The 16,658-nt window shown below is 41.6% G+C and overlaps 1 protein-coding gene across 14 annotated transcripts in view; it reads left to right on the forward strand.

Annotated features, from left to right (window-relative positions):
• TJP1 (tight junction protein 1) overlaps positions 1 to 16,658 on the forward strand; it is a 637,810-nt gene that overhangs the window by 249,920 nt on the left and 371,232 nt on the right. For all 14 annotated transcript variants that reach the window (XM_056572491.1, XM_056572485.1, XM_056572486.1 and 11 more), the window contains one exon: positions 7,859 to 7,991. In XM_056572491.1, coding sequence (XP_056428466.1) covers positions 7,859 to 7,991 — 133 coding nt within the window. The remainder of the gene's footprint in view (positions 1 to 7,858; positions 7,992 to 16,658) is intronic.

The raw sequence follows: 16,658 nt of genomic DNA on the forward strand, positions 1-16,658 counted from the left end.
TACGTCTTGGTTCAGAAACAGCTAGATTGCTAGTCCTGCAGGTGCCTGGCCCCCTGTTGCAATGCAGGTGCCAGCTTTCTGTCCTGGCTCATGTTGGGAGGGGGGTCATATCTTGCCATGGTGATCTAGTGTGATCGCGCAGTGGGATAATCGCAGTGTATATTATTGTCGAAAACCTTGGCCTTGTACTGCTGGAAACCAGATAGGATGATATCATTCACTATTCATGCCAAAGTAATTTTTAAACTATTACATTATTTCAAATGAAACAGACATTAAAAGTTACTTTTCTTGATTTGCTTCATCTTCTCTAAGGGTTTGTTCACATCATGAATTGGCTGTGGTTTATGGGTATATTTCAGGATGCCAACAAAATAGGTATTTCATTGTATACCACAGCATACCCATAGGGTTCACTAGACCAAAATGAGTCTGTATTTGGTATTGTTTACACCTGTATACATTTAAGTTGAGGGACAGAAGAGCATATTCTAACAAACTTTTGTATCCTGCAAATAAAATGTATGTTGGTAGAAAACTGACCACATGTACTAAAAAATTGATGTAGACTCTAATAGTTCTAATAAGCCATATGGCTACACTGCAGGCATACTACTGAACTCTGTGGCTACACTGCAGGCATACTACTGAACTCTATGGCTACACTGCAGGCATACTACTGAAGTCTATGGCTACACTGCAGGCATACTACTGTACTCTATGGCTACACTGCAGGCATACTACTGAACTCTATGGCTACACTGCAGGCATACTACTGAACTCTATGGCTACACTGCAGGCATACTACTGAAGTCTATGGCTACACTGCAGGCATACTACTGAACTCTATGGCTACACTGCAGGCATACTACTGAACTCTATGGCTACACTGCAAGCATACTACTGAACTCTATGGCTACACTGCAGGCATACTACTGAAGTCTATGGCTACACTGCAGGCATACTACTGAACTCTATGGCTACACTGCAGGCATACTACTGAACTCTATGGCTACACTGCAGGCATACTACTGAAGTCTATGGCTACACTGCAGGCATACTACTGAACTCTATGGCTACACTGCAGGCATACTACTGAAGTCTATGGTTACACTGCAGGCATACTACTGAAGTCTATGGCTACACTGCAGGCATACTACTGAACTCTATGGCTACACTGCAGGCATACTACTGAAGTCTATGGTTACACTGCAGGCATACTACTGAACTCTATGACTACACTGCAGGCATACTACTGAACTCTATGGCTACACTGCAGGCATACTACTGAACTCTATGGCTACACTGCAGGCATACTACTGAACTCTATGGCTACACTGCAGGCATACTACTGAACTCTATGGCTACACTGCAGGCATACTACTGAACTCTATGGCTACACTGCAGGCATACTACTGAACTCTATGACTACACTGCAGGCATACTACTGAACTCTATGGCTACACTGCAGGCATACTACTGAACTCTATGGCTACACTGCAGGCATACTACTGAACTCTATGGCTACACTGTAGGCATACTACTGAACTCTATGGCTACACTGCAGGCATACTACTGAACTCTATGGCTACACTGCAGGCATACTACTGAACTCTATGGCTACACTGCAGGCATACTACTGAAGTCTATGACTACACTGCAGGCATACTAAACTCTATGACTACACTGCAGGCATACTACTGAACTCTATGGCTACACTGCAGGCATACTACTGAAGTCTATGGCTACACTGCAGGCATACTACTGAAATCTATGGCTACACTGCAGGCATACTACTGAAGTCTATGGCTACACTGCAGGCATACTACTGAACTCTATGGCTACACTGCAGGCATACTACTGAACTCTATGGCTACACTGCAGGCATACTACTGAACTCTATGGCTACACTGCAGGCATACTACTGAAGTCTATGACTACACTGCAGGCATACTAAACTCTATGACTACACTGCAGGCATACTACTGAACTCTATGACTACACTGCAGGCATACTACTGAACTCTATGACTGCACTGCAGGCATACTACTGAACTCTATGGCTACACTGCAGGCATACTACTGAAGTCTATGGCTACACTGCAGGCATACTACTGAAATCTATGGCTACACTGCAGGCATACTACTGAAGTCTATGGCTACACTGCAGGCATACTACTGAACTCTATGGCTACACTGCAGGCATACTACTGAACTCTATGGCTACACTGCAGGCATACTACTGAACTCTATGGCTACACTGCAGGCATACTACTGAAGTCTATGGCTACACTGCAGGCATACTACTGAAGTCTATGGCTACACTGCAGGCATACTACTGAAGTCTATGGCTACACTGCAGGCATACTACTGAAGTCTATAACTACACTGCAGGCATACTACTGAAGTCTATGGCTACACTGCAGGCATACTACTGAAGTCTATGGCTACACTGCAGGCATACTACTGAACTCTATGGCTACACTGCTACATACTACTCAAATCTATGACTACACTGCAGGCATACTACTGAACTCTATGGCTACACTGCAGGCATACTACTGAACTCTGACTGCACTGCAGGCATACTACTGAACTCTATGACTACACTGCAGGCATACTACTGAACTCTATGGCTACACTGCAGGCATACTACTGAACTCTATGGCTACACTGCAGGCATACTACTGAACTCTATGGCTACACTGCAGGCATACTACTGAACTCTATGGCTACACTGCAGGCATACTACTGAACTCTATGGCTACACTGCAGGCATACTACTGAACTCTATGGCTACACTGCAGGCATACTACTGAACTCTATGGCTACACTGCAGGCATACTACTGAACTCTATGGCTACACTGCAGGCATACTACTGAACTCTATGACTACACTGCAGGCATACAACTCAAATCTATGGCTACACTGCAGGCATACTACTGAACTCTATGGCTACACTGCAGGCATACTACTGAACTCTATGACTACACTGCAGGCATACTAAACTCTATGACTACACTGCATGCATACTACTGAACTCTATGACTACACTGCAGGCATACTACTGAACTCTATGACTACACTGCAGGCATACTACTCAAATCTATGGCTACACTGCAGGCATTTTACTTAACTCTATGACTACACTGCATGCATACTGCATTATATGCCATTTACAGGACGTGTTGAGGTATACTGTGGCTAACGCTGACCAAAAATACATATCACAGTATTTATGTAAGTTATGGTGGTTCCACGGTATTTAACGGTATTGCCACCGTCTGGCTCCTTACATGACAGTGCGCTCAGACTATCACCGGCCAAGACGGGACATAGCTGCGGCCAGTGATACGCTGACGGCTCTGTGACGTTCCTGTCCCCAGGAAGCAGCAAGAGGATCACAGCGGAGGACCTTGAGGCCAATACCGCAGCAACGGGGGAACCATAGGAAGGCGAGTCAAAGTTTATTTTGTTTATTTTTGCAGCCCGAGCACAGGAATATGTAAAACTCATCAGTACAGATGTCCTTTAATCGTTTCCAGCGCCGCAGCCCGCAACTCATTTATTTAAAGTGCCAGCAGCTCACAGAAGGGCAGCGAGAGCAGCGCCGGCGGGTAAAATATGATTAGTTCCCCGATGTGGGGGGACAGCGCTGCGGCTGATAATTCATTCATTCGAAGGGGGAAGAGGCCCGACCGGTATTGCGGTATAGGAAAAATTCATATTGTACAGAAAAAACAACGGTATTTGGTATGAACCGTTATACCGCCCAGCACTAACTGCGGCATGCAGCAAAACTTTAAAGAATCCCTAAACAATTAAAAGAAGAAACTAGAAGGAAAAAGAGTTTTGGAGGAGACATTTTATCAAAAATTGCTTAGAAAAGGGGTGTCTTTATTAAAGATTGCAACAAATGATCACATACTTAAAAAGAAAAACGTTTGTTATTAGTGTTGATGCAAGAGTCTTGTTTGGTAGGAAATTTATCATTGTCTGTGTACATCAAGTTTTTTATACCCCCATCATGAGTACTTTTCCCCCACATTTATCAAAGAGATGCTTATCCTAGATTAATAGTAAAGTACCCTAGATGTAGACAGGTTTCTAAGCTGTTAAATCACTGACCACTGAAAAAGCTTACCATGCTAATGTTGCAGAAAAAAAAAAGATAAACAGAGAATGGTGCTATAAAGTGCCGTTATCCTTCTGGATAATGATTCCCAAGGTGATAAGTATAGAAGGTGCTCAGCTTATTGTGTTGCGCTAGCCTGCACAACACTGCTTATAGTTTTATTTTACCTGGGTTCTTGTGTCTGTGATCTGGGAACTGCTGGTCGTTGGTACCAGGTCCGTCATGGAGTGGTGGAAGAAATTGAATAAAAAGATTAGCAGGGTGTTCCTGGAAGAGATCCGACTTTTGGCTCAGATCGCTCACTCAGTATCAATGACAAGGTGCATCAGAGATGGTAAAGAAATAAAGGTGTTTTTTTAAGGAGATACAAGTAGGGAGGAGTAGTGCTCCAGAAATGCATGTTCTCTACTTGTATCTCCTAATAAACACTTTTATTTCTTCACCATCCCTGATGCACCTTGTCATCGATACTCAGTGAGCGATCTGAGCCAAAAGCCAATACAAGCACTTCATTCGTTTAGTACTGCACTCACTCATATATTCGGTCAGCGAAGTTACTCACAAACTTAATAGCTTTTTCATCAACTTCTATTTATTTCAGTTTCCAAACTTCACATATGGTAGCGATAACTTCAACATCAGATTTCTGATCTTATGCAGGTCAGATGGAAAAAGACCTGTGCTCCATCCTGCCGCATGCTACGTTTCAGAGCAAACCCCCTTAGTCATGCGCATAGGTAGGACAGGCCAGGTGATAGATATAGGGCCTGTTCCTGTTAATTCTTTCAGCATTGTTCAGCACAATATACACTGCCATTAACCTATCACTGATGTAAACATAGAGAAATACCTTAAAATGACATGCTTCATTCAAACCTTTTGGTTTGAGAGATTCCAACTCTGTGATCCAATAAGTCTCACGGCGCAGTAAGTTCCTTCTATTATCTTCCTTATTCATTCTCAATTACACATTTTCATTAACTTGCCACCTAAGATCTGATACTACATGCCCGTTACTTCTGAAATGTCATGCTACATTAGATTCTCCATATTGAGTTTCCACATCGGTTATGGCGTCACTTTGTAAATATCTCAGAATTACTGACTTATGTTCACCTATTTTTGTTTTAATGTTCCGTGTAGTTTGCCCCACATACATTTTGCCATTAGGGCATTTAAGGAGGTATATAACATTAGTGCTCAAACAGGAGTGGAAACCTCTAATCTGTATTTTATGGCCCTTTGTAGGATGATAGATACAATCCCCTTTCACTATATCACTATACTGTATACAAGAGAGGCATGGATACATGCCTCTCTTCTTGGCTGCCAAAATAGTCTGTTTACTCTTCTTCTTTGCCACGTCACTCCTAATTAGTCTCTCTCCTAATGATTTTCCTTTTTTGAAAACAAACATGGGGGGTTCTTTAAACAACTTCCCAAATTTTGGGTCAGATGATAACAGTTTAACTTCAGTCCTTTACACACATAGGGATGACCTGGATATGATGTATAGTTTGGTAATGTGCTGATATGCTCTATTCTGTGTAAGCATACTATACTTCCAGGATACAGTATCCATATTTCAGGATGATTTGACTAATCTGTGTCACCGTTGACATGTTAGGGCTTGTATTCATACATGCTGACAGTTGTAACAATGCGAAAGTCATTGTTTTGCTATGTTTTGCAATTCATTACAACATTAATTTGCTGAAAAAATCATCTGTCTTCGCTTTCATTAACATTAAGTACTGTCTAGCCCTTCTGTTTCCAATAGACATTATGGTGTCAAATAAATCTGCTTACACTAAGTGATATTGTACTCTGCCTATCGCTAGGGACGTGTGCTAAGCAATTGATGGGTTTCACTTAACCCCTTTTCTCCTCCTAATGGATTCTGGACATATTTTACACTAGATAAACAGGAAGTCTTGTCATCAGGACCCTACTCCCAGACTTTTGAAAGACTAGCTCTGAGAAGGCAAGGTTGGAGCGTGTTAACCAAGGATATATATGGGGTGGGGGGAATCTACTGTAGATTTCAAAAAATTCTAGAGATAAACTAACCGGCTGGTTCACAGGCTGTAAATGGCAGGACATTCATCAATATCAGGCTCAATTGATATACAATAAACAGGGCCAGGCAAACTAAGTCAGTAGAATGTAGCAATAAGAGAAAAGATGTGGAATGATGAATTGGCACTGAACACAATACTGCTATATTCTATGGATTGTTGGTAATGGGACATACTGGAACTGGACAGGAGTACGGGAGGTGCTGCATGAGTATCAAGAGAACTCCAAATACTATCACTACCAAAGAAAAAAAAGAACGGAGCACTCACCCGGTTTTTGTCCTGAATATGCAGCTGATCACCAACGGGGTATACGTCTTCAGCAGGGAGGCGGTGGATGGAACGGGGGGAGCTCAGATGCCAGCCATGGACTGTATCACGCCGAACAGCGCTTCATCACCACCTCCCTGCTGAAGACGTATACCCCGTCGGTGATCAGTTGCATATTCAGGACAAAAACCGGGTAGTGGTTGTAAAAAAAAAAGCAAAGGCATGACAGGTTACACCAGTTTTTCCCAACCAGGTTGCCTGCATCCGATGCAAAAGGCTGTCCGGGCATGCTAGGAGTTGTAGTTTTGCGACAGATAAAGCCACCTGGTTGGGAAACATTGAGTTACACCATAAAATTGATAACAATTAAGTAATGGCACACACAGATTCTTACCGATAGTTCTATAGTTAATTTTTTAAGAAGCTGCCTTGGTGCTGTATAAATTGGCTACAATTTGTTTATTGCATAATACAAATATTTGTTAAACAGTCCACTATAAACACATAAAATAGATTTTACAGTACTTTTCTGGGGGTCTTTATGAAGTGCCATTACTACTCGATGTCACATTATCCTATATGGAACAGAGATCTACAAAGATGAAAGTTTTTACCTGAGTGAGACTTATTGTGACATACTAGAAAGTGATGTCACACTATAAAGTACATTTTTATTATTATGGAATATTATTTATATGAACATGTACTTTATATGCATTTATACTTTAAAGGATTAGTCTCATGGAAAAAAAAACATATCCCCTATCCTCAGGATAGGGGATAAGTTTTAGATCACTGGGACTCAGAGCACTGGGGCCCCCCGCAATCTCCTGTACAGAGCCCCAGCTCTCCCCTGCAGTGGCGTGTCACAACCCTCACCCTAAGCAGGGGCCACCATGCCCCTCCATATATCTCTATGGGAGAGATGTACGGCATGTTCTGGCTCTCCCATAGAAATATGTGGAGAGGGGGGCTCCATACAGAAGATCGCAGGGGGTCCCAGCAATTGGACCCCTCCACGATCTAAAAGTGATCCCATAATTTTTTTCCAGGAGACTGCTCCTTTAAGGCTTGGTTCCTACACAGTATTTTGGTCTTTATTATAGATAGTCTTTTTAGGCAAAATCTGGTGTGGGTCCACAGCACAGAAAAAGTCTTTCCATTATAGTTTTTTTCTGTATCCGTTCCCTTCCCGATTTTGGCTAAAAATACTGGTTGGAATACTAACCAAAATACTGTATGTAAACTTAGCCTAAATGTTATGCTGTTATTTGTAGCCTTAAAAATCTAGTCTTTGGTATCTAGTGAATGCCTGCACAGTACTATAAATTAATATGTAAACTAACTAATAGGAAAAATAAATGTTACATTGTAGGGTCACCCCATCGTCGGAGAACCCAAATGCAGCCACTTCCAGTACTAGCCAAGGAAAGCCATCTCTACGGAGAATAAAGGGACGAATCCACAGAAGCAAAAGCCTCGACAGTGTGGACCTCTGTGAGTTCAATGTAAGTGCTTAGAATATTCCCTTTGTAAGTTTTTAATAACTCTGTGTTTTGAAGATAAGGCATCTCTTGTGTGTTGCTTTCTCACTGACACTATTTCTCAATGAAAATACCAAAGTAACACAACTGTACAATTCTATGCCAACTAATAATCCTATAGGAAAAATACTCTATCTATCTATCTATCTTCTATATCTTCAATTTATGCAGCTATCAATATATGTATGTATCTGTCTATCCTTCTTTCTAAGTATGTATCTATCAAGGTATTATATGGAAATTAGATACATTTTCAGTTTTGGAATGCTTTATTCAGGAGACAGCAAGTTTCTGCTTTTCCAGATGGCAGAAAGGAAAGCTGGCATATCAGTCATGGAAATGATTTGCAGTTAAACCCATTTTCATCCTGATCCAAAGGTTATTGTTAGAAACCATTTTAGAACATTCTGCTAATGCTGGTAATTTACTGACAACTGGCCACCAAACTACTTATACCAACTCATTGCTTAGGCTGGAATTCCACTTGTTTTTTTTGGGGGGGAAACGCCAATTCTGCCGCATGGCGTTTTTCCAGCCAAAAAATGCTGTGGCCAGATGATACCTGTAAATCAATGAGAAATTGCTATATTCTTTTTCCACTTGGCGTTTTTCAGTTTGGCATTTTTCCACTCTTTTTTGGCATGTTTCAGCTCCTTGGCAGTTTTGCTAAATCGGCGCATGTTGAGCCTATGGCGTTTTTTCCCCTGAAATTGTTGCGTTTTTCTCCCATAGAAGTCTGAGTAAAAAAAATGCCAAGAAAAACGCCATGTGGGTTTTAACTGTGGCGTTTTTTCAGGCGATTTTTATAGTTTTTTGGACTTTAGTGACCTTTTTTTTAATAAAAGTTTGTAGGGTACCATAAAAATAATTATAAAAAAGATACAGTGGTGATGGAAAAAATTGTATTTAACGAAAACTATCTTTTTTATAACAACATTTTTATAATTTTTTTTAACAGGGATCATTTATGTGTGCAGGCAGGGCACAAAAAATGTGTCCGACAATAATAAAAATGTAGTGTGTATGTTTTTCACTTTATTTTCTTTATTTTGTTTAGGTGATACTACTACTTCCAGCATGAAACACACTGTTCCATGATGGGAGTAGTAGTATCTGTACTAATTGACAGATCACCATGGGTCCATTGCGATTGTTCTGTATAATTTATAGATGCAGCTAGCCGCTCTTCTATGGTCCCCTGCACTGCCGTATATATACACATATTCCTATTTCCCGCAGAGCTGTGATTGGCCAGATGGTTCCAGCCAATCACAACTCTCTGTGGGAAATATGAATAGGTGTATATATGCGTCAGTACAGGGGACCAGAGAAGAGCGGCCGTCCGCATCTATACATTATACAGGAGGATCACAGCTGGTGTCACGAGTGACATCCGCTGTGATCTTTCCTTAACTGTAGGTACTACAGCTCCCAACATGGAGCAGAGTGTGCTCCGTATTGGAAGTAGTAGCACCTGCAGTTAAAGGGGTATTCCAGTAATTTTTTTTATTTGACTATGCTACAGGGGCCGTAAAGTTAGTGTAGTTCATAATATAGTGTCTGTACCTGTGTGTGACGGTTTTCTCACAAATCTTCTGTGTTTTTCACCCCAATATTTATTTTTAACAGCATACAAAATGACTGTTGTCTTAGATTTTTCCCAGGTTGCAATGCGGCTGAGACCTTACTCACTAGTCAGCTGATGACAGGGAGCCTGTCTGCTTCAATGGGTGGAGTGATTGCTTGGTGGGAGAGAGATCAATCTGCAGCTAATGCAACATCTGTAGGCACCCTGATTGAAAACCACAGGTCTTTTGAATGGATAGGGTGGCTGATACATGGGAGGGAGGAAAATGGAATTATGGGATTTGCAGTCGAAAAAAGAAAACTGAAACAGGAAATACCAGTTCACAAAAAGCTAGCCACAGTGTAATTTCACTACATAGCCATATAGCCCAAAGACAAGCGCAGATCCTTCCTAAACATGTCCATTACTGTCTGCCAGGTACGTACTAAAATCACCTTATGGTGGATAACCCCTTTAAGGACAGATCACAGCAACTGTCACTCGTGACACCCGCTGCGATCATCCTATCTATTGCAGAGATGCTGAGCGGCTTTCTTCTGGGCTTTCATCTCTGCACTATACTCCGGCCGACCAGTGATATGAATAGAACATCTCTCAATTCATATTTCCCTCTGAGAGCAGGGATTGGCTGCAACCATCTGGCCAATCCCCACTCTGGGCTGAAAATATGAATGAATGATGTTCTATTCACATCAATGGCCGGCCGGAGTACAGAGCAGAGATGCGAGCGCTGTATAGAGTCTCTCCACATCTCTGCTATATTATGGACGATCGCACCGGGTGTCAGGATCGACACCTGGGGCGATATGTCTATTAGTACAGGCACTACTACTTCCATCATGGAACAGTCTGCTCCATGCTGGGAGTAGTAGTACTACCTAAAAAATTTAAGAAAAATTGAGAAAAAAAGTGAAACACACATACACACTTTATTAAAAATAAAAATTAATTATAAAAAAAATTCCTTAAATAAATTTTTTCTCATCCCTACTGCATCCTTTTTTTATTTATTATTATTGTTTTTTATGGCACCCAACACATTTTGAAAGAAAAACGCCAAAGGGACCAAAAATGCAATTTCGACTCAAATGCAAAAACACCAGAAAAATCGTCAGACGCAGAAAATTGCACTGGCCTTTTTTCTGGTGTTTTCTAGCCATAAAGGGAGCCTAAGGTCAACTTTACAGATACTGCACTTTATTCAAAAATAAAAAATACCTACACCTTGAAAGCATAGGTGGTGTATTACATTAAGTTCTTTATGAAGCGTCTGGTGGATTATGTCTTGAGTTGATGTGGGCGCCATTTGATGCCATTCATTGATTTTAGAAACTATGTACCAGTTATAACTCTGTACTTTTAGATGTGTCAGCAAGACAATGTAACCTAGTCTCCTTCTTTCAAGGTGGTTTTCCAGGGCTTTCATTTAAAGAAAGCCATTCAAGAACCTATATGCATCCGACAAATAGGGCTGGCTGTAAAGCATTACTAATGAGTTTTTTTATTTTATTTATTTTTATCAGAGTATTTGACATTTATAGTAGATACCTATTTTATTCATAGGATGACTAATGGAAAAGACTAAATATACAGATAAACCGTTTTAAGATAACCAACCAAAATGGCAGAAAATAGTGGTCTTCTATGCGGGTGGTCTTCTAAATAATGCACTATAAATGGAACTTAAAATTTGGCCTTGTAAACATGTGGTCTTCTCAAAGAAGTGTTTTTTTTTGAGAGGTTTCACTGTTATTTATACAGAGATCTGTTACATGTTACATTGTGCTTATGTCTACTGTAATCATAGTACCATGACTTATTGTGCTTAACTTTTTAGACTAGATAAAATGAATTATATGTATAATCATATACAATAGAACTAAACAAAAATTTTGCATGGACATAAGTATGTATATCCTTTGCTTTGAAACTTGAAATTTCACCCTGGGGGCCTCCCAGAGTGAAAACTTAATGTGATGCACAAGGCCACAACGTAAGAAAATGTGAAAAAAGTGAAAGGGTCTGAAAACTTTCCGAATGCATTGTATAAGCTCTCACACCTAACAATGCATATCAGAGCAATCTTTAATCCCTTAAGGACCCGGCAATTTTTTGCACATCTGACCACTGTCACTTTAAGCATTAATAACTCTGGGATTAACTTTTCATTCTGATTCCAAGATTTTTGTGACACATTCTACTTTATGATAGTGGTAAAATTTCTTCGATGCTTGCATCATTTCTTGGTGAAGAAAATTCCCAAATTTGATGAAAAATTTTAACTTTGAAATTCTCTGCTTATAAGGAAAATGGACATCCCAAATAAATTATGTATTGATTCACATATACAATATGTCTACTTTATGATTGCATCATAAAGTTGACATGTTTTTACTTTTAGAAGACATCAGAGGGCTTCAAAGTTCAGCAGCAATTTTCCAATTTTTCACATCATTTTCAAAATCAGAATTTTTCAGGGACCAGTTCAGTTTTGAAGTGGATTTGAGGGGCCTTCATATTAGAAAAAATGACCCCATTATAAAAACTGCACCCCTCAAAGTATTCAAAATGACATTCCATAAGTGTGTTAACCCTTTAGGTGTTTCACAGGAATAGCAGCAAAGTGAATGAGAAAATTCAAAATCTTCATTTTTTACATTCCCATGTTCTTGTAGACCCAGTTTTTGAACTTTTACAAGTTCAAAAACTAAAATTTGTAACCCATATTTTTCTCGAGTAAGAAAATATCTCATATGTGTATGTCAAGAGCTCTATGGATGCACTACAGGGCTCAGAAGGGAAGGAGCGACAATGGGATTTTGGAGAGTGAGTTTTTCTCAAATGGTTTCTGAGGGGCATGTAGCATTTGGGAAGCCCCTATGGTGCCAGAACAGCAAAAAAAAAAAAAAAACACATGGCATACTATGGAAACTAAACCCCTCAGGGAACGTAACAAGGGATACAGTAAGCCTTAACACCCCACAGGTGTTTGACAACTTTTGGTTAAAGTTGGATGTGTAAATGATGTTTTTTTTCTCTCACTAAAATGCTTGTTTTTTCCCCAAAATTTGTAATTTTTACAAGGGGTAATAGGAGGAAATGTCCCCCAGAATTTGTAACCCATCTCTTCTGAGTATGGAAATACCCCATGTGTGGACGTCAAGTGCACTGTGGGCGAACTACAATGCTCAGAAGAGAAAGAGTCACATTTGGCTTTTGAAAAGCAAATTTTGCTGAAATAGTTTTTGGGGGGCATGTCACATTTAGGAAGCCCGTATGGTGCCAGAACAGCAGAAAAAAAAACCACATGGCATACTATTTTGGAAACTACACCCCTCAAGGAACGTAACAAGGAGTACAGTGAGTCTTAACACCCCACAGGTGTTTCACGACTTTTCGTTAGTCAGATGTGTAAATGAAAAAAAAATATTTTCACTAAAATGCTGAGTTTTCCCCCCCAAATTTTACATTTTTACAAGGGGTAATAGGAAAAAATGCCCCCCAAAATTTGTAACCCCATTTCTTCTGAGTATGGAAATACCCCATGTTTGGATGTCAAGTGTTCTGCTGGCGCACTACAATGCTCAGAAGAGAAGGAGCGCCATTGAGCTTTTCGAGATAGTTTGGTTGGAATAGAAGTCGGGTGGCCTTGTGCGTTTACAAAGCCCCCCGTGGTGCCAGAACAGTGGACCCCCCCACATGTGACCCCATTTTGGAAACTACACCCCTCACAGAATTTAATAAGGGGTGCAGTGAACATTTACACCCCACTGGCGTTTTACAGATCTTTGGAATTGGGGGCTGAGCAAATGAAAAATTAACATTTTTCATTTTCACGGACCACTGTTCCGAAAATCTGTTCCGACACCTGTGGGGAGGAAATGCTCACTGTACCCCTTAGTACATTACGTGAGGAGTGTAGTTCCCAAAATGGGGTCACATGTGGGGGGGGTCCATTGTTCTGGCACTATGGGGGCTTTGTAAACACACGTGGCCTTGAATTCCGGACAAATTTTCTCGCCAAAAGCCCAATGGTGCTCACTCTCTTCTGAGCATTGTAGTTCACCCGCAGGGCACTTTACATCCACAAATGCGGTATGTTCTTACTCAGAAGAAATGGGGTTATAATTTTGCGAGGCTTTTTTTCCTATTTTCTCTTGTGAAATGTAAAAATTTAGGGTAACACCGGCATTGTATTTAAAAAAAATGTGTATTTTGTTTTCCCATCCAACTTTAACAAAAATTCGTCAAACCCCTGTGGGGTGTTAAGGCTCACTATACCCCTTGTTACGTTCCGTGAGGGGTGTAGTTTCCAAAATGGTGTCACATGTGGGTATTAATTTTTTTGCGTTTATGTCAGAACCGCTGTAAAATAAGCCACCCCTGTTCAAATCACCAATTTTGGCCTCAAATGTACATAGCGCGCTTTCACTCCTGAGCCTTGTTGTGCGCCCGCAGAGCATTTTTCGCCCACATATGGGGTATTTCCATACTCAAGAGAAATTGTGTTAAAATTTTTGGGGGTCTTTTTTTCCTTTTACCTCTTGTGAAAATAAAAAGTATGGGGCAACACCAGCATGTTAGTGTAAAAAATTTTTACATTACATTTTTTTTACATTAACAGGCTGGTGTAGACCCCAACTTTTCCTTTTCATAAGGGGTACAAAGAGAAAAAGCCCCCCAAAATTTGTGACACAATTTCTCCCGAGTACGGAAATACCCCCCTAAACTGTTTCCTTGAAATATGACAGGGCTCCAAAGTGAGAGAGCACCATGCGCATTAGAGGACTAATTAGGGATTGCATAGGGGTGGACATAGGGGTATTAGGGTACATTCGCACTGGCGGAGGTTTACGAGGAGTTTGCGCTGCGGCGGTAAATTTGCCGCAGCTCTAACTTGAAGCAGGAAACTCACTGTAAACCCGCCCGTGTGAATCTACCCTGTACATTCACATGGGAAGGGGGGTGGGGGGGGGATGCAGACTGTGCATGCTGGGAGTTGTACTTTTGCAACAGTTGGAGGCACACTGGTTGGAAAACCTTCAGTTAAGTTCTGTTATCTAACTCCCAGCATGTACTGATCGCTGAAGGGCATGCTGGGAGATGTAGCTATACAACAGCTGGAGGTATGCAACTACAACTCTCAGAATTTCGAGACAGCCGTTTGCTATTTGTGCATGCCGGGCGTTGTAGTTTTGCAAGATTTAGAGGGCCATGGTTTAGAAACCACTGCACAGTGATCTCTAAACTGTGGCCCTCCTGATGTTTCAAAACTACAAATCCCAGCATGCCCAGACAGCAAACTGCTGTGTGGGCATGCTGGGAGTTGTAGTTTGCAAGATCTAGAAGGCCACAATTTAGAGATCACTGCACAGTGATCTCCAAACTGTAGCCCTCCAGCTGTTGCAAAACTACAAATCCAAGCATGCCCTAACAGCAAACAGCTGTCTGGGCATACGGAGAGTTGTAGTTTTGCAGCTTCTAGAGGGCTATAATTTAGAGACCACTGTATAGTGGTCTCCAAATTGTAGCCCTTCAGATGTTGCTTAGCAGCTCACCGGCTTCTGTAGTCTTCACCAGGGAGCCAGCCGCACGTCACCGCCACCCGCTGCCGCCGCTGATTGTCGCCGCCGCCGATAGTAATTGACCTCAGGCATCGGTCACAGGACAGTTCCCCCGTTCTGCTCGGACTACTGTGGGTGTAACGGGGGAACCGAACTTTAACCCGCCCCCGATCTGCTATTGGTTGTTCGCTTCTGACCGACCAATAGCAGGGATAGGAGGGGTGGCACCCCTGCCACCTTACTCCTATCTCTTCAGGAGGATCGTGGGTGTCTTGGACACTCCCGATCCCCTTTATTTTCCCGGTCACCGGAGACCCACATGACCCGGAATTGCCGCAGATTTGCGTCGATCGCTGATATGGGGGGTGGTCTCATGACCCCCCTGTGCACTTGCACGGGATGCCTGCTGATAGATATCAGCAGCCATCCCAGTCCGGTCCCCGCGCAGCGTTCAACTTTGAAGTGAAAGTAAACTAATGTCGGTTTGCTCAGGGAGCTGTTCGAGATTGCCGCGATGAAATCGCGGCATCCCGAGCAGTTTACAGGACAGGGGGAGGGCCCCTACCTGCCTCCATGCTGTCTAATCACCGAATGACTGCTCAGTGCCTAAGATCCAGGCATGAGCACTCAATTGGCAGAATCATTTTCCTATGAGAAACCATTGAACAATGTAAAAGATCAGTGTGTGCAGTGTTATAGGTCCCTATGGGAGTTATAACACTGCAAAGAAAAGTGAAAAAAATAAGTGAATAAAGATCATTTAATCCCTTCCCTAATAAAAGTTTGAATTTTCCCATTTAAAAAAAAAAAAAAACAGTGTAAAATAAAAATAAACATATATGTGGTATCACCGCATGCGGAAATGTCTGAATTATAAACATATATCGTTAATTAAAGGGCATGGTCAATGGCATAAAACAAAAACAGAGAGTAAACAATCCAGACTCGGTGGAGACACTACACGATATTAAAGCATCAAAGAATATCAGGACATACCCTTCTGGGGTCAAGGTCTCAGTTGGTGGACATTAACATACGATGCATACAAAAGTAAGGCATAGGGTGAAGCAAACATCTCCACCAGTGTCACTTTAAGGCTAACTTACAAAAAAAAAAGGGGGGGGGGAGGGAAAAGAGCCAAGGGAAAAGCAGGAGGGGATGTAGGAAAGGGAAAAGAGTCAGAATGGGTAAGAAGAAGTAAGCAACCTGGAGGGGGAAGCTCAGAAAGCAAAACGGCAGAAGAGAGAAAAAAAAGAGAGAGGAGGTTAAAAGGAACAAGGGAAGGAACATAGAAACAACCACTAATGGCACGGAACCCGCTCACCTGTTGTCCTCCACAAACCGTACCCCTTCCACCGATCTCGACCCATGCCCACGTCCACCGGTGGTCGGGTCAGAAGATGACAATTTTGAACGTATTCATTTTCCTGCATGTAGTTATGATTTCCCTTACAGAAGGGTATCATTTTAATCGCATGG

This window comes from Hyla sarda, chromosome 4 (genome assembly GCF_029499605.1).
Source record: "Hyla sarda isolate aHylSar1 chromosome 4, aHylSar1.hap1, whole genome shotgun sequence".
Taxonomy (NCBI): Eukaryota; Metazoa; Chordata; class Amphibia; order Anura; family Hylidae; genus Hyla; species Hyla sarda.